Source organism: Trichomonas vaginalis, chromosome VI (genome assembly GCF_026262505.1).
Source record: "Trichomonas vaginalis G3 chromosome VI, whole genome shotgun sequence".
In the NCBI taxonomy this organism is placed as follows: Eukaryota; Parabasalia; order Trichomonadida; family Trichomonadidae; genus Trichomonas; species Trichomonas vaginalis.
In genome coordinates this window covers 19820618-19843447 of record NC_067208.1, presented here as the reverse complement: position 1 = coordinate 19843447, position 22830 = coordinate 19820618, and the positions used below count along the sequence as shown (strand labels likewise).

The window sequence follows — 22830 nt, the reverse complement described above, 5'->3', positions numbered from 1 at the left end:
ACATCTGACCAAGTTTTCTCGGTGACTCGGAGCTCATAAAAATGTCACTTTTTTAAACGTTAAGTTTTAGTCTTATTTTACCCTTTGTTTACCCTTTGTTTGTCAAGGTAGTATTGGAGTGCAATTTCTCCAAATTCTCTGTGTCGGAGTTCTTCAGCATTTTCCAAGGTGACCTGGAGAACTCAAAGAAGTTGTCAAGAACATACTGCCATGCTGCTCTTCTGAGTTCGTCGGTATTTTGGAAGTGTTGCACCTTCGAGTCTTCTGACATGAAAAAAATGACACTTTTTCATTTTTTTGTATTTGACGAGAATGTCGGGTAGATGGTTAGATCTAACACGTTTTTTCACCTCTTTTTTCACCTCTTGAATTTTCATGACTTCTTCGTAAATGTTTTGTCAAGACTTCTTCGTAAATGTTTTGTCATGACTTCTTCGTAAATGTTTTGTCAAGACTTCTTCGTAATGAGTGTAAAGGACCCAAAAATATAATTTAGGGTAGAAGGTTAGATCTAACCTGTTTTCTAACCTGTTTTCTACCCTCTTGAATTTTCATGACTTCTTCTTCGTAAATGTTTTGTCAAGACTTCATCGTAAATGTTTTGTCAAGACTTCTTCGTAAATGTTTTGTCAAGACTTCTTCGTAAATGTTTTGTCAAGACTTCTTCGTAAATGTTTTGTCAAGACTTCTTCGTAAATGTTTTGTCAAGACTTCTTCGTAAATGTTTTGTCAAGACTTCTTCGTAAATGTTTTGTCAAGACTTCTTCGTAAATGTTTTGTCAAGACTTCTTCGTAAATGTTTTGTCAAGACTTCTTCGTAAATGTTTTGTCAAGACTTCTTCGTAAATGTTTTGTCAAGACTTCTTCGTAAATGTTTGTCAAGACTTCTTCGTAAATGTTTTGTCAAGACTTCTTCGTAAATGTTTTGTCAAGACTTCTTCGTAAATGTTTTGTCAAGACTTCTTCGTAAATGTTTTGTCAAGACTTCTTCGTAAATGTTTTGTCAAGACTTCTTCGTAAATGTTTTGTCAAGACTTCTTCGTAAATGTTTTGTCAAGACTTCTTCGTAAATGTTTTGTCAAGACTTCTTCGTAAATGTTTTGTCAAGACTTCTTCGTAAATGTTTTGTCAAGACTTCTTCGTAATGAGTGTAAAGGACCCAAAAATATAATTTAGGGTAGAAGGTTAGATCTAACCTGTTTTCTAACCTGTTTTCTACCCTCTTGAATTTTCATGACTTCTTCATCGTAAATGTTTTGTCATAACTTCTTCGTAAATGTTTTGTCAAGACTTCTTCGTAATGAGTGTAAAGGACCCAAAAATATAATTTAGGGTAGAATGTTAGATCTAACCTGTTTTCTAACCTGTTTTCTACCCTCGTGAATTTGTCATGACTTCTTGGTAAATGTTTTGTCAAGACTTCTTCGTAAATGTTTTGTCAAGACTTCTTCGTAAATGTTTTGTCAAGACTTCTTCGTAATGAGTGTAAAGGACCCAAAAATATAATTTAGGGTAGATGGTTAGATCTAACCTCATTTCTAACCTCATTTCTACCCTCTTGAATTTTCATGAATTTCCTTAAGATAGAAAAAATAAAGTTAGTTTTATTTTTTTATTTTGTATAAAAGATATGATTTCAGGGATTTTTTTGACGAAGTGTCAACCTTCACTTCGTCAAAAAATAACAGTTATCTAATGAAAAAGTGTCATTTTTTTGTATTTGACGAGAATGTCGGGTAGAAGGTTAGATCTAACCTCTTTTCTAACCTCTTTTCTAACCTCGTGAATTTGTCAAGACTTCTTCGTAAATGTTTTGTCAAGACTTCTTCGTAAATGTTTTGTCAAGGCTTCATCGTAAATGTTTTGTCAAGACTTCTTCGTAATGAGTGTAAATGTTTTGTGAAGAATATAGCAACAGTCTGAATTCAGACGGTTGGTTTTTATATAAAATTCATGCAGGAAATTCTTGAGTTTTGGTTGAAAGAATACGGTGGAGCCAAAAGTGGCTCGACCTCAAAACAAGCATTTTATGAGCTTACTAAGGGTGTTATGAATGAATTCAAAGGTATTTACATACATCCTGACCTCGTTCATTTTGTTGCTGAATTCAGCAAAAATAATGTTTAGGTGAAGAGGTTAGATCTAACCTGTTTCTAACCTCTTTTCTAACCTCTTGAATTTGTCATGACTTCTTCGTAAATGTTTTGTCAAGACTTCTTCGTAAATGTTTTGTCAAGACTTCTTCGTAAATGTTTTGTCAAGACTTCTTCGTAAATGTTTTGTCAAGACTTCTTCGTAAATGTTTTGTCAAGGCTTCATCGTAAATGTTTTGTCAAGACTTCTTCGTAATGAGTGTAAATGTTTTGTGAAGAATATAGCAACAGTCTGAATTCAGACGGTTGGTTTTTATATAAAATTCATGCAGGAAATTCTTGAGTTTTGGTTGAAAGAATACGGTGGAGCCAAAAGTGGCTCGACCTCAAAACAAGCATTTTATGAGCTTACTAAGGGTGTTATGAATGAATTCAAAGGTATTTACATACATCCTGACCTCGTTCATTTTGTTGCTGAATTCAGCAAAAATAATGTTTAGGTGAAGAGGTTAGATCTAACCTGTTTTCTAACCTCTTTTCTAACCTCTTGAATTTGTCATGACTTCTTCGTAAATGTTTTGTCAAGACTTCTTCGTAAATGTTTTGTCAAGACTTCTTCGTAAATGTTTTGTCAAGACTTCTTCGTAAATGTTTTGTCAAGACTTCTTCGTAAATGTTTTGTCAAGGCTTCATCGTAAATGTTTTGTCAAGACTTCTTCGTAATGAGTGTAAATGTTTTGTGAAGAATATAGCAACAGTCTGAATTCAGACGGTTGGTTTTTATATAAAATTCATGCAGGAAATTCTTGAGTTTTGGTTGAAAGAATACGGTGGAGCCAAAAGTGGCTCGACCTCAAAACAAGCATTTTATGAGCTTACTAAGGGTGTTATGAATGAATTCAAAGGTATTTACATACATCCTGACCTCGTTCATTTTGTTGCTGAATTCAGCAAAAATAATGTTTAGGTGAAGAGGTTAGATCTAACCTGTTTTCTAACCTCTTTTCTAACCTCTTGAATTTGTCATGACTTCTTCGTAAATGTTTTGTCAAGACTTCTTCGTAAAGGACCCAAAAATATAATTTAGGGTAGAAGGTTAGATCTAACCTCTTTTCTAACCTCTTGAATTTGTCATGACTTCTTCGTAAATGTTTTGTCAAGACTTCTTCGTAAAGGACCCAAAAATATAATTTAGGGTAGAAGGTTAGATCTAACCTCTTTTCTAACCTCTTGAATTTGTCATGACTTCTTCGTAAATGTTTTGTCAAGACTTCTTCGTAAAGGACCCAAAAATATAATTTAGGGTAGAAGGTTAGATCTAACCTGTTTTCTAACCTGTTTTCTACCCTCGTGAATTTGTCATGACTTCTTCGTAAATGTTTTGTCAAGACTTCTTCGTAAAGGACCCAAAAATATAATTTAGGGTAGAAGGTTAGATCTAACCTCTTTTCTAACCTCTTTTCTAACCTCTTGAATTTGTCATGACTTCTTCGTAAATGTTTTGTCATGACTTCTTCGTAATGAGTGTAAAGGACCCAAAAATATAATTTAGGGTAGAAGGTTAGATCTAACCTGTTTTCTAACCTCTTTTCTAACCTCTTGAATTTGTCATGACTTCTTCGTAAATGTTTTGTCATGACTTCTTCGTAAAGGACCCAAAAATATAATTTAGGGTAGAAGGTTAGATCTAACCTCTTTTCTAACCTCTTTTTTCACCTCTTGAATTTGTCATGAATTTTCCCGAAATAAAAAATAAAGTTAGTTTTATTTTTTTATTTTTTTTTATTTTGTATAAAAGATATGATTTCAACAATAGGTTCTACAACACTTCAAACAACAACAGCACCAAACTCGTTAGTCATGAATCCAACATCTATGTTAGTAGAGATGAAAAGCTTTATTCCTTCTTCATATACTTTTGAAACAGAAATCCAGAAGATAAAGCAGGAACTTTTAACATGTAATTTAGACTGTAGTGCGAAAGATGAAACAAATGAACAGTATCTTTATGAAATGCAGGACATTATTGACCATTTGCCCAAATTGCCTGAAATCCAACAACAAAAACTAACTATTCCTGAATTCGATGAAATAGAAGTCAAAGCAACTGACTCAGTAGAAATAAAGAAGTTCATACGAAAGGTAAACTATGAATTCCTTGGTTTTCATTGCAACCATAAGGTTATGGACAAAGATTGCGACATGGTATATAAGAATGTTTCTGACATATATAAATCTGAAGAATTTAAGACCTACGACAATTTTGTTTCGTTAGTTGCTGAATGTGTATGGCAGATAAGAGATAAAGATAGAAGAGGCAAAGTATGGAATGAACAGATAAAACCAGCAGCTTTTGAGTTAAAGAAAACCATTGACGCTTTAGTTGTTTTAGCTGGTTTTATTTCAATGTATAACGCAAAAATGAACCCGCAATGTTCAAAATGTAAAGCGGCAATTAGGAAATATAACTACTCCGTCAAAGAGATAGAAAGAATGAGAAACGACTATGCAGACTTAAAGAAAGAAGCAGAGAAGCCGGTAGAAAATAAAATGGACATGTTAGAATTTCTGAACAAAAACTATCCAACTGCTGACGATTTCCTTCTATCTGATGTCAAGAAGAAATATAAAGAGACTTTCGGCATAGTTAAAACATTCGATATCCTCAGCGAAGAAATAGAAGCTACAAAACTGTTTAGAGTCTCACGAATTCATAACGTTTACCATGTGAAACGTTTATAAAATAACTGGGGTAGAAAAGAGGGTAGAAATGAGGTTAGATCTAACCTTCTACCCTAAACATTATTTTTGCTGAATTCAGCAACAAAATTCTGAGTAAAATAATTTTTAGGGCATGTGTCAAAACCGTTGAGTTTTCACAAAATTTAAAAAATAACGTTTACCATGTGAAACGCTTATAAAATAACTGGGGTAGAAAAGAGGTTAGAAAACAGGTTAGATCTAACCTTCTACCCTAAACATTATTTTTGTCTGATTTACGCTCATTACGAAGAAGTCTTGACAAAACATTTACGCTCATTACGAAGAAGTCTTGACAAAACATTTACGTTCATGTTTGACAAAACATTTACGTTCATGTTTGACAAAACATTTACGTTCATGTTTGACAAAACATTTACGTTCATGTTTGACAAAACATTTACGAAGAAGTCTTGACAAAACATTTACGAAGAAGTCTTGACAAAACATTTACGAAGAAGTCTTGACAAAACATGTACGAAGAAGTCTTGACAAAACATGTACGATGAAATCATGAAAATTCATGAGGTGAGAAAAGAGGTGAGAAAAGAGGTTAGATCTAACCATCTACCCTAAAATATATTTTTGGGTCCTTTACACTCATTACAATGAAGTCTTGACAAAAACTATCCAACAGCAGAAGATTTCCTTCTATCTGACGTCAAGAAGAAATATAAAGAAACTTTCCGGCATTGTTAAAACATTCGATGTACTAAAAGAAGAAATAGAAGCTACAAAACTGTTTAGGATTTCAAATATACATCGTACAATTCATGTAAAACGCTTGTGAAAAAAAGAGGTGAGAAAACAGGTGAGATCTCACCACTTCACCTAAACATTATTTTTGGGTCCTTTACACTCATTACGAAGAAGTCTTGACAAAACATTTACGAAGAAGTCATGACAAAATTCAAGAGGTGAGAAAACAGGTGAGAAAACAGGTGAGATCTCACCACTTCACCTAAAATATATTTTTGCTGAATTCCGTATGAAAATTCATGAGTTTTGTGTGTTTTAGACCATGTTAGAAAACAGGTGAGAAAACAGGTTAGATCTAACCATCTACCCTAAAATATATTTTTGGGTCCTTTACAATGAAGTCTTGACAAAACATGGAATCTCTTCCCTCGGAAAACCGAGAGAAGAGATTCCGTATGAAAACAGTGAAGAACAGCGAGTAAGTAAAAAAACTTAGTCGCCAAAACTCTATGAAAACAGTGAAGAACAGCGAGACCGTTTTTTTTCTGGGTCGCCAAAACTCTATGAAAACAGTGAAGAACAGCGAGACCGTTTTTTTTCTGGGTCGCCAAAACTCTATGAAAACAGTGAAGAACAGCGAGTAAGTAAGAAACCTTAGTCGCCAAAACTCTATGAAAACAGTGAAGAACAGCGAGTAAGTAAAAAAACTTAGTCGCCAAAACTCTATGAAAACAGTGAAGAACAGCGAGTAGGTAAGAAACCTTAGTCGCCAAAACTCTATGAAAATCGTGAAGAACAGCGAGACCGTTTTTTTCTGGGTCGCCAAAACTCTATGAAAACAGTGAAGAACAGCGAGTAGGTAAGAAACCTTAGTCGCCAAAACTCTATGAAAATCATGAATTTCCTTAAGACAGAAAAAATAAAATTAGTTTTATTTTTATTTATTTTTTTATTTTGTATGTAAAGACATATATGACAAACATTGAGTTTGAAACAGTTAAAAAGATAGACAATGACACCAAATTGGTTAGAATAGGTGATTTAAACGTAAGATACTCAAAGAAATACAACAAATATTCTTTGTCAGACATTATATCTCCATCTGGAAAGAAACCGAAGGACTGGGTTAGAAATGCTTCAACTCAGAAAATTTTGACAAGAAATCCTGAGCTTATGATATCGGTAAGATTCTATGGAACTACAGCATATCTCATCGACAAAAGTCTTATACCAATAGTTTTGTTATGGTTAGACCCAGTTGTTGGATATAACTTCATAACATATGGTTCATTCGATACGGAACGTTGCAGTGAAGGCTTACTTTACATCGTTCAGAAACCGAAGGACTTCAATACAAAGAGATATAAGATAGGAAGAACATATAATATAACTCAAAGATATGACAGTACAGTCAATAGAGTCAAGGTTGTGTTTGCTAATGATATGAGAGCTGCAGAAACAGAACTACTTGAAAAGTTTGAGAAAATGTATGGTGCTCCCATAAAAGGTAAAGAAACGTTTGAAGTAGATGAGATAGATAAAGCTATAAAATTATTTGACGAAGTTGCTGAAAAATACATGTAAAGCGTTTATTTTTGGTCTTTTGTGAAAGTCAGAAAAAATAAAACTAACTTTATTTTTTCTGTCTTAAGGAAATTCACGATTTTCATAGAGTTTTGGCGACTAAGGTTTCTTACCTACTCGCTGTTCTTCACTGTTTTCATAGAGTTTTGGCGACCCAGAAAAAAACGGTCTCGCTGTTCTTCACGATTTTCATAGAGTTTTGGCGACCCAGAAAAAAACGGTCTCGCTGTTCTTCATGATTTTCATAGAGTTTTGGCGACTAAGGTTTCTTACCTACTCGCTGTTCTTCACTGTTTTCATAGAGTTTTGGCGACCCAGAAAAAAAACGGTCTCGCTGTTCTTCACGATTTTCATAGAGTTTTGGCGACTAAGGTTTCTTACCTACTCGCTGTTCTTCACTGTTTTCATAGAGTTTTGGCGACCCAGAAAAAAAACGGTCTCGCTGTTCTTCACGATTTTCATAGAGTTTTGGCGACTAAGGTTTCTTACCTACTCGCTGTTCTTCACTGTTTTCATAGAGTTTTGGCGACCCAGAAAAAAAACGGTCTCGCTGTTCTTCACTGTTTTCATAGAGTTTTGGCGACTAAGTTTTTTTACTTACTCGCTGTTCTTCACTGTTTTCATAGAGTTTTGGCGACTAAGTTTTTTTACTTACTCGCTGTTCTTCACGATTTTCATAGAGTTTTGGCGACTAAGGTTTCTTACCTACTCGCTGTTCTTCACTGTTTTCATAGAGTTTTGGCGACCCAGAAAAAAAAACGGTCTCGCTGTTCTTCACTGTTTTCATAGAGTTTTGGCGACTAAGTTTTTTTACTTACTCGCTGTTCTTCACTGTTTTCATAGAGTTTTGGCGACCCAGAAAAAAAACGGTCTCGCTGTTCTTCACTGTTTTCATAGAGTTTTGGCGACTAAGTTTTTTTACTTACTCGCTGTTCTTCACTGTTTTCATACGGAATCTCTTCTCTCGGTTTTCCGAGGGAAGAGATTCCATGTTTTGTCAAGACTTCATTGTAAAGGACCCAAAAATATATTTTAGGGTAGATGGTTAGATCTAACCTGTTTTCTCACCTGTTTTCTAACATGGTCTAAAACACACAAAACTCATGAATTTTCATACGGAATTCAGCAAAAATATATTTTAGGTGAAGTGGTGAGATCTCACCTGTTTTCTCACCTGTTTTCTCACCTCTTGAATTTGTCATGACTTCTTCGTAAATGTTTTGTCAAGACTTCTTCGTAATGAGTGTAAAGGACCCAAAAATAATGTTTAGGTGAAGTGGTGAGATCTCACCTGTTTTCTCACCTCTTTTTTTCACAAGCGTTTTACATGAATTGTACGATGTATATTTGAAATCCTAAACAGTTTTGTAGCTTCTATTTCTTCTTTTAGTACATCGAATGTTTTAACAATGCCGAAAGTTTCTTTATATTTCTTCTTGACGTCAGATAGAAGGAAATCTTCTGCTGTTGGATAGTTTTTGTCAAGACTTCATTGTAATGAGTGTAAAGGACCCAAAAATATATTTTAGGGTAGATGGTTAGATCTAACCTCTTTTCTCACCTCTTTTCTCACCTCATGAATTTTCATGATTTCATCGTACATGTTTTGTCAAGACTTCTTCGTAAATGTTTTGTCAAGACTTCTTCGTACATGTTTTGTCAAGACTTCTTCGTAAATGTTTTGTCAAGACTTCTTCGTAAATGTTTTGTCAAACATGAACGTAAATGTTTTGTCAAACATGAACGTAAATGTTTTGTCAAACATGAACGTAAATGTTTTGTCAAACATGAACGTAAATGTTTTGTCAAGACTTCTTCGTAATGAGCGTAAATGTTTTGTCAAGACTTCTTCGTAATGAGCGTAAATCAGACAAAAATAATGTTTAGGGTAGAAGGTTAGATCTAACCTGTTTTCTAACCTCTTTTCTACCCCAGTTATTTTATAAGCGTTTCACATGGTAAACGTTATTTTTTAAATTTTGTGAAAACTCAACGGTTTGACACATGCCCTAAAAATTATTTTACTCAGAATTTTGTTGCTGAATTCAGCAAAAATAATGTTTAGGGTAGAAGGTTAGATCTAACCTCATTTCTACCCTCTTTTCTACCCCAGTTATTTTATAAACGTTTCACATGGTAAACGTTATGAATTCGTGAGACTCTAAACAGTTTTGTAGCTTCTATTTCTTCGCTGAGGATATCGAATGTTTTAACTATGCCGAAAGTCTCTTTATATTTCTTCTTGACATCAGATAGAAGGAAATCGTCAGCAGTTGGATAGTTTTTGTTCAGAAATTCTAACATGTCCATTTTATTTTCTACCGGCTTCTCTGCTTCTTTCTTTAAGTCTGCATAGTCGTTTCTCATTCTTTCTATCTCTTTGACGGAGTAGTTATATTTCCTAATTGCCGCTTTACATTTTGAACATTGCGGGTTCATTTTTGCGTTATACATTGAAATAAAACCAGCTAAAACAACTAAAGCGTCAATGGTTTTCTTTAACTCAAAAGCTGCTGGTTTTATCTGTTCATTCCATACTTTGCCTCTTCTATCTTTATCTCTTATCTGCCATACACATTCAGCAACTAACGAAACAAATTGTCGTAGGTCTTAAATTCTTCAGATTTATATATGTCAGAAACATTCTTATATACCATGTCGCAATCTTTGTCCATAACCTTATGGTTGCAATGAAAACCAAGGAATTCATAGTTTACCTTTCGTATGAACTTTTTATTTCTACTGAGTCAGTTGCTTTGACTTCTATTTCATCGAATTCAGGAATAGTTAGTTTTTGTTGTGGATTTCAGGCAATTTGGGCAAATGGTCAATAATGTCCTGCATTTCATAAAGATACTGTTCATTTGTTTCATCTTTCGCACTACAGTCTAAATTACATGTTAAAAGTTCCTGCTTTATCTTCTGGATTTCTGTTTCAAAAGTATATGAAGAAGGAATAAAGCTTTTCATCTCTACTAACATAGATGTTGGATTCATGACTAACGAGTTTGGTGCTGTTGTTGTTTGAAGTGTTGTAGAACCTATTGTTGAAATCATATCTTTTATACAAAATAAAAAAAAATAAAAAAATAAAACTAACTTTATTTTTTATTTCGGGAAAATTCATGACAAATTCAAGAGGTGAAAAAAGAGGTTAGAAAAGAGGTTAGATCTAACCTTCTACCCTAAATTATATTTTTGGGTCCTTTACGAAGAAGTCATGACAAAACATTTACCAAGAAGTCATGACAAATTCAAGAGGTTAGAAAAGAGGTTAGAAAACAGGTTAGATCTAACCTTCTACCCTAAATTATATTTTTGGGTCCTTTACACTCATTACGAAGAAGTCATGACAAAACATTTACGAAGAAGTCATGACAAATTCAAGAGGTTAGAAAAGAGGTTAGAAAAGAGGTTAGATCTAACCTTCTACCCTAAATTATATTTTTGGGTCCTTTACGAAGAAGTCATGACAAATTCAAGAGGTTAGAAAAGAGGTTAGAAAAGAGGTTAGATCTAACCTTCTACCCTAAATTATATTTTTGGGTCCTTTACGAAGAAGTCATGACAAAACATTTACGAAGAAGTCATGACAAATTCAAGAGGTTAGAAAAGAGGTTAGAAAAGAGGTTAGATCTAACCTTCTACCCTAAATTATATTTTTGGGTCCTTTACGAAGAAGTCTTGACAAAACATTTACGAAGAAGTCATGACAAATTCAAGAGGTTAGAAAAGAGGTTAGAAAACAGGTTAGATCTAACCTCTTCACCTAAACATTATTTTTGCTGAATTCAGCAACAAAATGAACGAGGTCAGGATGTATGTAAATACCTTTGAATTCATTCATAACACCCTTAGTAAGCTCATAAAATGCTTGTTTTGAGGTCGAGCCACTTTTGGCTCCACCGTATTCTTTCAACCAAAACTCAAGAATTTCCTGCATGAATTTTATATAAAAACCAACCGTCTGAATTCAGACTGTTGCTATATTCTTCACAAAACATTTACGCTCATTACGATGAAGAAGTCTTGACAAAACATGTACGATGAAGTCTTGACAAAACATTTACGATGAAGTCTTGACAAAACATTTACGAAGAAGTCATGACAAAACATTTACGATGAAGAAGTCATGAAAATTCAAGAGGGTAGAAAACAGGTTAGAAAACAGGTTAGATCTAACCTTCTACCCTAAATTATATTTTTGGGTCCTTTACACTCATTACGAAGAAGTCTTGACAAAACATTTACGAAGAAGTCATGACAAAACATTTACGAAGAAGTCTTGACAAAACATTTACGAAGAAGTCTTGACAAAACATTTACGAAGAAGTCTTGACAAAACATTTACGAAGAAGTCTTGACAAAACATTTACGAAGAAGTCTTGACAAAACATTTACGAAGAAGTCTTGACAAAACATTTACGAAGAAGTCTTGACAAAACATTTACGAAGAAGTCTTGACAAAACATTTACGAAGAAGTCTTGACAAAACATGTACGATGAAGTCTTGACAAAACATTTACGATGAAGTCTTGACAAAACATTTACGAAGAAGTCATGACAAAACATTTACGATGAAGAAGTCATGAAAATTCAAGAGGGTAGAAAACAGGTTAGAAAACAGGTTAGATCTAACCTTCTACCCTAAATTATATTTTTGGGTCCTTTACACTCATTACGAAGAAGTCTTGACAAAACATTTACGAAGAAGTCTTGACAAAACATTTACGAAGAAGTCTTGACAAAACATTTACGAAGAAGTCTTGACAAAACATTTACGAAGAAGTCTTGACAAAACATTTACGAAGAAGTCTTGACAAAACATTTACGAAGAAGTCTTGACAAAACATTTACGAAGAAGTCTTGACAAAACATTTACGAAGAAGTCTTGACAAAACATTTACGAAGAAGTCTTGACAAAACATTTACGAAGAAGTCTTGACAAAACATTTACGAAGAAGTCTTGACAAAACATTTACGAAGAAGTCTTGACAAAACATTTACGAAGAAGTCTTGACAAAACATTTACGAAGAAGTCTTGACAAAACATTTACGAAGAAGTCTTGACAAAACATTTACGAAGAAGTCTTGACAAAACATTTACGAAGAAGTCTTGACAAAACATTTACGAAGAAGTCTTGACAAAACATTTACGAAGAAGTCTTGACAAAACATTTACGAAGAAGTCTTGACAAAACATTTACGAAGAAGTCTTGACAAAACATTTACGAAGAAGTCTTGACAAAACATTTACGAAGAAGTCTTGACAAAACATTTACGAAGAAGTCTTGACAAAACATTTACGAAGAAGTCTTGACAAAACATTTACGAAGAAGTCTTGACAAAACATTTACGAAGAAGTCTTGACAAAACATTTACGAAGAAGTCTTGACAAAACATTTACGAAGAAGTCTTGACAAAACATTTACGAAGAAGTCTTGACAAAACATTTACGAAGAAGTCTTGACAAAACATTTACGAAGAAGTCTTGACAAAACATTTACGAAGAAGTCTTGACAAAACATTTACGAAGAAGTCTTGACAAAACATTTACGAAGAAGTCTTGACAAAACATTTACGAAGAAGTCTTGACAAAACATTTACGAAGAAGTCTTGACAAAACATTTACGAAGAAGTCTTGACAAAACATTTACGAAGAAGTCTTGACAAAACATTTACGAAGAAGTCTTGACAAAACATTTACGAAGAAGTCTTGACAAAACATTTACGATGAAGTCTTGACAAAACATTTACGAAGAAGAAGTCATGAAAATTCAAGAGGGTAGAAAACAGGTTAGAAAACAGGTTAGATCTAACCTTCTACCCTAAATTATATTTTTGGGTCCTTTACACTCATTACGAAGAAGTCTTGACAAAACATTTACGAAGAAGTCATGACAAAACATTTACGAAGAAGTCTTGACAAAACATTTACGAAGAAGTCATGAAAATTCAAGAGGTGAAAAAAGAGGTGAAAAAACGTGTTAGATCTAACCATCTACCCGACATTCTCGTCAAATACAAAAAAATGAAAAAGTGTCATTTTTTTCATGTCAGAAGACTCGAAGGTGCAACACTTCCAAAATACCGACGAACTCAGAAGAGCAGCATGGCAGTATGTTCTTGACAACTTCTTTGAGTTCTCCAGGTACACCTTGGAAAATGCTGAAGAACTCCGACACAGAGAATTTGGAGAAATTGCACTCCAATACTACCTTGACAAACAAAGGGTAAACAAAGGGTAAAATAAGACTAAAAACTTAACGTTTAAAAAGTGACATTTTTATGAGCTCCGAGTCACCGAGAAAACTTGGTCAGATGTTAGCAGCTTACTTCCCTGAGGAGGATGGAAGCGTTACATACGTAAGGTTCAAAAACAACGAACCTGGAATTGCGTACCAAATTCGCAATTACATGACCATGGAAGAGTACGAAAGGTTCCTACAAGAGAAACCAGCTCTAAACAACTCAGAAAAGAAAGAATAAAAAGTTTAACTCGTAATTGTTTATTTTTTTTTACTTGTATGGGCAAGCTGCAAGAATGAAGTCGACTATCTCAGTCTTTGTTTTGACGAGCTGGACGGCTCTTGCGAGTACGTCTGTTTTGCGGTCTCCAGCTGGTGTCTGACCTTCGTAATTGCGCATGTTCTTGAGAGCTCCAACTGTAAATGATTGTAGGATGAAGAGTCTCTCAGACTGCTTGAGGTAGTCTTCACGGTCGCGAACCGAATCTGTGGTACGAGTCGAATCGGTCGATTTGAGGGAAGAGACTGAAAGCCTGTCGTCTTCCATAGGGGCTGTGGCATAATCTTTGCGTAAGCGGTTCAGACCTTCTTCGAACTCTTGGTCTCTCTTCGATTTGGATTGAGATTGGAATTGCTGGGGTGGAGCTTGCTGGAACATCCAAGGGTTGGGGAAGTAAGGCATAGGCTGAGGAGGGTAGTTCGGGAAGCCTTGTGGTGGGTAGTAACCTTGAGGTGGAAATTGGTAGTAATTTGGTGGAGGGACTTGCTGGAACTGAGGTTGCTGAGGAGACTGTTGTGGTTCTGCAGCTTTCGGTTCTTCTGGCTTTGGAAGGCGTTCAGGAAGAGGAACGTCAGTCATCCGTTTGTGTCCTGTCGGAAGGAAAAACTTTTCCTGTCGGAAGGAAAAACTTTTCCTGTCGGAAGGAAGAACTTTTTCTGTCGGAAGGAAAAACTTTTTCTGTCGGAAGGAAAAACTTTTTCTGAAGTTCGACCAAAAAGTTCTCAATTTTCGAAAATTTGAATGGTTTACGGACGGACAACTGGAAGAGTTCTTCCTGTCGGAAGGAAAAATTTTTTCTGTCGGAAGGAAAATTTTTTCCAGTTGTCGGGAAAATATTTTCCTGTCGGATGGAAGGACTCGGAATGCCAGAAGGATTTGACGAGGCAATTTACCTAATTGAAATTAACGAGCCTGTTAAAGACTACTTGCGCAAGGTCATGAAGCCCAAGGTCAAGTTCACCACTATTTCTGGAAGGTCTACACTTCAGCTCGAGACTTCGACTGGAATTCCAATTCAAATACCAGACGGGACAGCCTACGATGGCATAAAGGACGCCAAAAGAGAAGCTCTTGTTAAGTTCCTAAACAAACGTCCTTGGATAAAAATACCAAACAAGGAGAACCCCCTACCCCATATGAAATTGGCAATTCAGTCTCTCCTTCACTTCTCGGGTCAGCCGTTCTACATAACCTGTGAAGCGACATCCAACCAGTTCAGTAAACCTTAACGTTTAGAGTAAAAACATTTTTTTTTCATTTTTGAATGAAGCAAGTTAAATTCGTCCCACACCAATCTCAATGGACCGATGAAGAGTTTCAAGCCATCGTTGAAGACGTTGAGAACGACATAGACGGCGAACTTAAAGGAGCTCAAATCACAATTGCAACCAAAATTGCAGGAGTCAAGGAACAGATAGCTCCACTTAAAGCTACCAAAAGCTACTCTTGACCTCATGGATAGTTACCGTTTAGATGTCAAGAGTGGAATAAGACAATTAAAATTAAAAACTTCTAAACTACGAAGCTATACTCCAAAAGTTTAGCAGAAATGAGAAGACTTTACCAGAGCTACTTACATGTAAGGGACTTACCTTCAAGCAGTCCGACCAAAGATGAATTTGTTGACATTGTCCCAATTTGTCCGAAAGTCAGCTCAGATGTTTCGAACTGCTCCCAACATATCCGGAATATGAACGTTTGCCTGAACGGTTCCGCAATCTCAAAAAACGTTTTTTGGTTCTCATGTTCCAAACTTTTACGGAAGAGACAACAAACGTTCAGAAGAAGAAACAAGATATTATTTTAAACTTGTTGTATGACATAACTGTCATAACAAGCTTTTTGAAGTAAAACCGTCATTCTCAAACCACTTCATTTTTTCGATGTCCGAACAAGCACCGAAGCCAAACTCAATGGCAGATGTCTTTCAAGGTTGCCAGACAAGCGCCCAGTTCAAATTCAAATTGCCCAATTGAACGCTCATCTGTCAAAACACCATTAAGACTCTCCAAAGTAGTCTTATGGAAGAGATAACCAATCTCAAAGTCGAAGTCCTCACGAACCAAGCTTCCAATAAGAAAGTCCTGAACGATTTCGCGGAAACCTTGCGCCAATACAACATAGAGAACCAAAACCTTGCCCGACTCATCTACCGTTTCTTCGAAGAGATAGACGCCATCTGGAAGGTACTCGGAAAGGACAGAACATGCAACACCGTACTTCGTGAACACAGAATTGCCGAAGGTATTATCAAAGAAGAGGAAGAAGAGGAAGAAGAAGAAGAGAAACACGAAGAAAAGGAAGTTTGGGCAACCCTTGTTGTCGATGACGCTTACGAAATTTCCCAACCCTACCCATACCAAATCCGCAACAAGGAGACAGGCAAGGTTCTTACCCCAGTCCTCAACAACTTGGGACACTTGAACCTTAACCTTCGAAATTACGGTTCAATTTTCCATGGGAAGGCTTGTCGGTATGCAATGGGTTCCAAATCCAGACAAGAAGACGAGGGTCAGACACATTGACGGTGACAAGCTCAACAACCGTAAGGGAGAACCTCGAGTGGTTCTAAGAGTAAAAAAATTTATTTTAGGGGGAAACCCCAAGTAAATTTAGGTGTTTATTTGGATAAGTATGTTAAATTAAGGGTAATTTGCAAAATTAGTTCCCGACCTTTGAATTGGGCTCTTTCGTATCCCAGTTGCGTAGGAGGTCGTCCCAGAGGAGTTGGTAGAATTGCCAATCCAAGGACGATTTGTCCTCCCAGGCATTGAGGATGTACTGCTCGTAGAGTTTCATGACCTCTGCCTTGCACCAGACATCCTCTCCCTTGGAACGTAAGGCTTCTTCGAAGTGCTCGAATGCGATTGGCTGCTTGACCATCCGAAATGACACTTTTTGTCCGTTTGGTCAATGTTCTTGTGTCTCGTGCCATAGTCGACGAAAATACAGACAAACAGGTTATATATGAGTTTGAGACCAAGAATGGTGTAACTCGACCTATCCGATTCAAAGACTCCGAGGGCGACCATGAAATTAAACGGAAATTAGCTAGGAAGGAATATAAAAATTTTTTATTTCATGCAATGTTTTATTTCTGTGCCGTCTTCAAGTATGCCCCAGTACTTACGCTTGGAGAGGACATGAACTTCGGAAAATACCTTATCTAGCTTAAAACAGCCCATCTTTTCACCGACCATGCCCATTTCAATGAGTTTGTTGTACCCTTCTTCGTTCGTCATGAGTGCGTCAATGTTCTCATAGTAAACCTTCACTTTGGATTTGACTTCGGAGAAGAATTTGTTGTAGTTGTCAAGGACTGCCTTTGCGAACTGAGGGTAAGACCAATGTTCGACAATAGGTTTAATGTGGTTACTAAGCCACTTTGACCTTGAGTGAATTCGTACTTCAAAACAAAAGGAGAAAAACCTTTCAACAAAGTTGTCGACCTTCTCATAATGTTTACTCTTCATCTCTTGAGGTTTCTTAATGGAATATCCCCATGTCGAATTCATAAGCAATTTGAGTGTCATTGCAAGTTTGGGGTTTGAAGCTTTCCTAATATCATACAGTTGTTGTATGACTTTTCCAACTGTATAGTTCCTTCCCGGGAACTCACCATCTTCGTTTGGAATTCCAGTCGGAATATATTGGACAAACCTCATGTATGCAGCGTTAAGGTCGACATAGTATATCTTTTCATCTGAGTCGAACTTTCGCAAACCAATTGGTCCAGTTTGTGGAAATTCAAGTGAGTCTCTTATCTTCTGAGAAACTTCTCCTGTTATCTCATAAACATCGTCGAAGCAACCTGTTTCATATAAAAACCTTCTGACCTAACTCAGATGCTCTCCAATACAATTTGACGTCAATTGGATGTCTCAATGGAAGTTTATTTATAGCATCTTGAAGTTCTTGCAACCTCATTGGAAGTTCTTCTGGTTCAGGTTGGTATCCGAACAATCCAACTCCTTGTGGAATTGTGTACTTCTTTTGTACTAGAACTTTGTCTGGAACAACTTTCGGTCTTGCTAACAATGAAAAGTTTGTTTCGTCTTTTGGTACAAAAGTTTCTGTCAGCTTGTCATCTGGAATTGGTTCCAACAAACCTTTCTCGAAAAGAATGTTTACAGCTCTGACAATGTTGCACTTGCCTTTTCCGAACAATGGGTTTGTAAGACTTTCGTTCAACATGAAGTGGTTGTGGACAATTGCAATCTTCAACCATGGTAAGTCTTTGTCAACAACATAGTCGTCATGTGAAGAACCTTTAGCTGTAGGTATGTTGACTCGGATATTGACATTTGCCAACGGTGCAATTTTTGTCAATTGACCTCTGAGAATGTACCTTGTCTTCACACATGACTCAAGATACTTCATCTTCTCTTCTGTAACAAGACCAGAGTTCCTGAGACATGTAAGAATGCAAGGTTCGTTGACAATTGTTTCAATTGAATTGTAAATTCCATACCTTGTCAAGTCAATGTCAGACTTATTTATGAAGGGGAAGTATCCAGCATGTTGTCTGACTGCTTGAGGGTTAGGTTGGTACCATTCGAACTTGACACTTGCAATTCCTTCAATTGCATTCAAAATGTCTGAGTCGGAGTCAACCATTTGTTCTCTCTTTGTAGTCTTGAAAGCGTCAAGAAGCATTGCAGCTGTTGTGACATTGCCATGTGCATAGTAAATGTGACCATCCAAATCTGTTATGGTCAATCTGAGATTGTGTCCTTTCTTATTTCCGTCTTGTATGGCAGCAAGTACACCCATGAAGCCTTCTTTGTTCTTTCCTTCGTCAAAGTTTACTGTAAAGGTTCGACCAGATGTAATTTGACTTCTAACTTCACGGTACTTCTCATATGCATATCTTGTTCTTTCCATGGGAGCATGACCATCCTCTGCACTACCTTTTTTCCTTCTCAAAGGATGCAATTGTTCGTCATGTTTCCAATAGAATCTGGCAAAGCCGTCGTGTCCTTCAACTTGAGGTTCACTAACATCGAAAGGCATGTCCATAAGACGTTCTTCTTCTAACCTCTCTAGTCTGTTTGGATAATTTGCACGTGCTGTTTCCAAATCCATTTCGTAGGTCAGACCAGACAATTTGTCATAGACTTTTATGGGTCTTCCCTTCCTATATTTAAACTTCTTCGAAACTCTCCAACCATATCTTTGCAACTCTGCTTTTATTCTAGCAGACTTTCTGTCCATTCTATATGGGGGCATTTTTATAAAAATAAAAAAATTTTTTTTCTTTACTTTACATAACCGCCTGCTGCCATAAGTCTTTGACGCCAACCCATACCAGCTAATGAAGGTTGACTTGGTTTAGTTTGGAAACTAAACTTTGGTTTTGGTTTATCTTCAGTTTTTGGTTTTTCTTCTTCTATCGGTTTTTCGTCACTTTTCGGTTTCTCTGACTTTACCTCACCTGCAGGAACAGTTGTGTCGTCAACATCTTCATAAATATCATATGCCATTTGTTTTTGTTTTCCTTTCAACTTTTTGTGTTTGTTGTAAAGTTTAGAATATTTCGACTCTAAGTCAATGAGATGTTCTATAATGAACTGTTGGTCAGTGAAGTAAACTTTTCCATCTGTTGTCTCGAAAGCTCCTTCAGACTTCAATATTTTATTTGTGAGAGTCTGTTTCTTTTTTGAGATACTTACGTATATTCTTACGTAGCTTACGTGGCATTTTAAGTGAAGTAAAAAACGGTTTTTGACAGATGTTTATATGACACTTTTTGTTCAGCACAAAAAACTACTCGGTCAAAGTGTTGTCGGTTTTGTAAAATAACCGTCCGATCTCATTCTATAAGGGGGAAAAGGCTTCTCAAAGTATACTTCCTTGGAACGCCCGTAACTTTTCCTGTAGCGACGTTAGACCCTTACTTGTCCGGACAAAGTTATACTAAACATCTTCAGGGCTAGAGGGCACGAAGTGCCTGGAGGCCCCACTACCTTTTTTTTTTTTTTTTTCGGTAGTGTTTACTAATAGATGAATAGTATATAAATTCTATTAAAATGGATTGATCCAAAAAAATATATAAAATTTGATCATAAATAAAATCGTTTTAAATTACTTCTTCATTTAAATTATAACAATTATTTTTGGTTTTATATTTTTTTGGATCAAATCCATTTTAATAGAATTTATATACTATTCATCTATTAGTAAACACTACCGTATATTATTTTTTAAGCTATCTTATTTTTTGAAATTTTATTCAAATCTTTGGTCGCAAGAAGAATTGCATGATAAATAAAAACATTTAATCAAAGTCAATTTTATTTTTCATATTCAAATGGACTGAGTGTTAACATTTAACATTTTTTGCTAATTGTCGTCAAAAATTAGGGTAAAGCAAAAAATTGATATTTATATGGTTTTATGATAGATAACATTATATTCCCACTCATTATATTCGTAAATTTTGAGGTTTATCCTTCGCTTTTAAGATCATTGAATTTGATTTTATAATAAAATAGTTATATATTAGAAAATAATATGAGTTTATGTGATATTATTTTTCAGAAGATTTTGTGTTCTTCTTCAAAATTTTATTTTTTATTAAAAAGAATCTTTATAAAATATACATTTACTTTAATTAATATTTAAAAACGTGCTCTATCAAAAGTTCCAAAAATTCAATATTTTAGCTTTTCTGAGGTGTCACTTTTGATGAATTTCTGTTTACAACACTATGACAACACACATTTCTTATGTGGTTTTCCAACAGAAGTGGACTTTTGCTTCCAGCAAGGTCAAACATCTACTGCTCCAATAACATACAAATTGTCTGTTAAAGGACCTATTGAACTAGCAACTGAAAATGTACCAAAGCCACTTATTGGATTTATGAGGGATTGTTGCTTTGCCATTCAGGTGCGTGCTAATGGCATCCCCATAATAAGATTAGATGACTATAACCTAGCTACGGACGACAGTGAGGAATAAAGGATGAACGTTTATTTTTAAAGCTTATAAATGAGTTCTTCATCAAGCTCTCGTGAACCTTCACCATCTGTGAAACAAACTTTACCAAACGATTATGGAGCACCTATTGAATATTTCTTACGAGCTGCACAATGGCAAAGAGCAGTCTCACCAAGGTTAGGTGTTCCACCAGCTCCTGTCAAAAATAGCATTTGGTCAAGTCCTTATATAAGATATGGTCTCCCACTAGGTTTGTTAGCTACAGCAGTAGCAGTTATGATGTTGAAAAGAAATAAAGCAAATGTTGTAAATAATACTGAAGTAGCTGAAGTTAAACAAACTCCAACACCTTCGCCAAAACCAACGTCAAAACCAACGCCTTCAATGACTCCTGAACCTATGGAAGTACAAACTCCTGTTCAAAAGTCAACTCCTAAACCGACTCCAACATTTAAACCAGAACCTACTTCTCAAATAAATCGTAAAACTCCTGCGTTTCCTTACTGAAAAAATAACGTTATTTTTATTTAATATTAAAATTTTTATTTGATTGAAATGACAAATAAAGTCACTGAAGCAATGAAACAAAAGTTTTTGGTAGAATACATTAAATCAGGAACTATTCCAGAAGGTTTTTACATTCATACTATGAAGGATGGTAGAGTTCAGTTTAGAAAGATAAAGCAACCATTAGATAGAGAAGGTATATTAAGGAAGATTAAACTTCATGAGGACAACATTGCTGAACTTAAGAAGAAGTTAGAAGAGTTGGAGAAAGGAAGAGAGTTATAAAGCAATGAATTCAACAGGGTAGAAATGAGGTTAGAAATCGGGTTAGATCTAATCTTCACCTAAATTTATTTTTGTGCTATGTTTTCATATGCGTGGGAGTGGTGATATCATTAATTTTTAAGTTTATTTTTTATTTTATTTTTATATAAATGACGAAAACTATTGAGATAACAAACTACAACGGTCATGAGTTCAAGAATTTGTTCTTCGTTCCTCGTGAAAATACATTCTATCAGATACGAGGGAGAAAAGGTAAAGTTAGTTTGAGCGTTTATGACTACAAGCATAATGGAAAGTTTATACAAGCATATGATACAAACGGTAAGCGTGTTTCATTAGCTTTGTCAAAACTTACAGGTATAATATCATAAGACGAAATGGTGGAAGTGAACTCAAAATAAGAGTAATTAGGTTATTTTGCCGACCAAATATATTTACAAGGCAAAATATCATATTACATGTCAACCTATTATCAGTATGTTTTGATAAAAAAAATTTTATCAAATATCATATTAAAATTAACATCTATATCTATATCAATATCTACACTATAAATTTTTTTATTCAATATCATAGATTTCAAAAATTTATTTCAATTTTAAATTAATTTATGGTTTTCATCAAAATTGTTTTTTATTAAAAAGCATGTTTCACAATTTTTATGGTTTCTTTCAAAAATTATAAAAAGAGAGTCAATAAGAAATTTCAACGCTTCAAGAAGGAATCAAAGAAATTGACGAAGTTCCAGAATTTTATTCAACAATTCTTAATCAATTAACAAAAACTATACCGAAACTTATCTTACCATCCAAATCAAATCACATTACATACGGAATAAACATTTAATCTTTTACCATTAAAATTATATTTATACGTTATTTAATTTTTTTACGTCTAAGTTGAATAGGATAATAGCCGAAGATATAAAGTAACTATAGTTTACAAGCTAAGGAACAAATCAGCATTGAAACTAAAAAATGCTGAAATATTATAATAAATTGAAGAAATACTGTGATAGAATACCTAGTTATACTAGATACTATTATAATATGAATTCATTTGTATTGAATATCGATTAAAATAAGATGGAACGTCAATTTGACAGACTCAAGTTTCGAATTAGAGACCAACTTTCATCAGCATAGTATATGTGCGCAAACTACTGCATAATGGTATGCTTATCTTTTCATTTTAAAAAATAACGTATTTGAATAATTTCGTAAAAAATTAGAATTACTCGATATTAAGCATATTGCTTTTCTATCATATATGCTTATATTCTACAATAGTGTTACCAAACATCGGGCAACATCATACGTATAATAGAGAAAGGGACAAACTATCCAGTGTCACTTTTCAAAGGAATAAGAAAAATAATAAAGATGAAATAATAACATGAAATCTTATATAAATATAATTTTATCTAAATAGA

At 34.9% G+C, this 22830-nt stretch overlaps 9 protein-coding genes and 3 pseudogenes across 12 annotated transcripts, besides 6 other annotated features; 6 read left to right on the top strand and 6 right to left on the bottom strand.

Annotated features, from left to right (window-relative positions):
• Positions 1–3893: 3893 nt before the first annotated feature.
• On the top strand, positions 3894–4835 carry TVAGG3_0895760 (organellar and viral DNA polymerase type B; the record flags this gene model as incomplete). The annotated part of the gene is made up of 1 exon (XM_051251035.1): positions 3894–4835. The coding sequence occupies one exon, from the start codon at positions 3894–3896 to the stop codon at positions 4833–4835; it is 942 nt and encodes a 313-aa protein (XP_051086510.1).
• Positions 4836–5517: 682 nt separating this feature from the next.
• Positions 5518–10193: a mobile genetic element.
• On the top strand, positions 6723–7136 carry TVAGG3_0895750 (organellar and viral DNA polymerase type B; the record flags this gene model as incomplete). Its single annotated transcript, XM_051251034.1, has 1 exon — positions 6723–7136. A coding segment is annotated over one exon (414 nt), but the record flags the coding sequence as incomplete, so codon positions are not given.
• On the bottom strand, positions 9255–9575 carry TVAGG3_0895740 (organellar and viral DNA polymerase type B; the record flags this gene model as incomplete). Its single annotated transcript, XM_051251033.1, has 1 exon — positions 9255–9575. The coding sequence occupies one exon, from the start codon at positions 9573–9575 to the stop codon at positions 9255–9257; it is 321 nt and encodes a 106-aa protein (XP_051086508.1).
• Positions 10194–13424: 3231 nt separating the features above from the next.
• On the top strand, positions 13425–13625 carry TVAGG3_0895720 (uncharacterized protein; the record flags this gene model as incomplete). Its single annotated transcript, XM_051251032.1, has 1 exon — positions 13425–13625. One exon carries the CDS (start codon positions 13425–13427, stop codon positions 13623–13625), a length of 201 nt encoding a protein of 66 aa, XP_051086507.1.
• A 30-nt stretch (positions 13626–13655) lies between these two features.
• On the bottom strand, positions 13656–14243 carry TVAGG3_0895710 (uncharacterized protein; the record flags this gene model as incomplete). The annotated part of the gene is made up of 1 exon (XM_001298890.2): positions 13656–14243. The coding sequence occupies one exon, from the start codon at positions 14241–14243 to the stop codon at positions 13656–13658; it is 588 nt and encodes a 195-aa protein (XP_001298891.2).
• A 269-nt stretch (positions 14244–14512) lies between these two features.
• Positions 14513–14886, top strand: TVAGG3_0895700 (uncharacterized protein; the record flags this gene model as incomplete). Its single annotated transcript, XM_051251031.1, has 1 exon — positions 14513–14886. A coding segment is annotated over one exon (374 nt), but the record flags the coding sequence as incomplete, so codon positions are not given.
• Positions 14887–15547: 661 nt separating this feature from the next.
• On the top strand, positions 15548–16257 carry TVAGG3_0895690 (annotated as a pseudogene). The gene has a single exon. A coding segment is annotated over exon 1 (710 nt).
• A 27-nt stretch (positions 16258–16284) lies between these two features.
• On the bottom strand, positions 16285–16547 carry TVAGG3_0895680 (annotated as a pseudogene). Its single transcript has one exon. A coding segment is annotated over exon 1 (263 nt).
• A 191-nt stretch (positions 16548–16738) lies between these two features.
• TVAGG3_0895670 lies at positions 16739–17858 on the bottom strand (annotated as a pseudogene). The gene has a single exon. A coding segment is annotated over exon 1 (1120 nt).
• Positions 17859–18135: 277 nt separating this feature from the next.
• Positions 18136–18878, bottom strand: TVAGG3_0895660 (uncharacterized protein; the record flags this gene model as incomplete). Its single annotated transcript, XM_051251030.1, has 1 exon — positions 18136–18878. A coding segment is annotated over one exon (743 nt), but the record flags the coding sequence as incomplete, so codon positions are not given.
• A 44-nt stretch (positions 18879–18922) lies between these two features.
• TVAGG3_0895650 (phage tail repeat-like family) lies at positions 18923–19147 on the bottom strand (the record flags this gene model as incomplete). Its single annotated transcript, XM_051251029.1, has 1 exon — positions 18923–19147. One exon carries the CDS (start codon positions 19145–19147, stop codon positions 18923–18925), a length of 225 nt encoding a protein of 74 aa, XP_051086504.1.
• Positions 19148–20333: 1186 nt separating this feature from the next.
• Positions 20334–20371: a mobile genetic element.
• Positions 20343–21761: a mobile genetic element.
• On the top strand, positions 20658–21113 carry TVAGG3_0895630 (repellent protein 1 family; the record flags this gene model as incomplete). Its single annotated transcript, XM_001308585.1, has 1 exon — positions 20658–21113. One exon carries the CDS (start codon positions 20658–20660, stop codon positions 21111–21113), a length of 456 nt encoding a protein of 151 aa, XP_001308586.1.
• A 205-nt stretch (positions 21762–21966) lies between the features above and the next one.
• Positions 21967–22015: a mobile genetic element.
• Positions 22016–22365: 350 nt separating this feature from the next.
• Positions 22366–22415: a mobile genetic element.
• A 308-nt stretch (positions 22416–22723) lies between these two features.
• Positions 22724–22830: part of a mobile genetic element that runs on past the window's edge.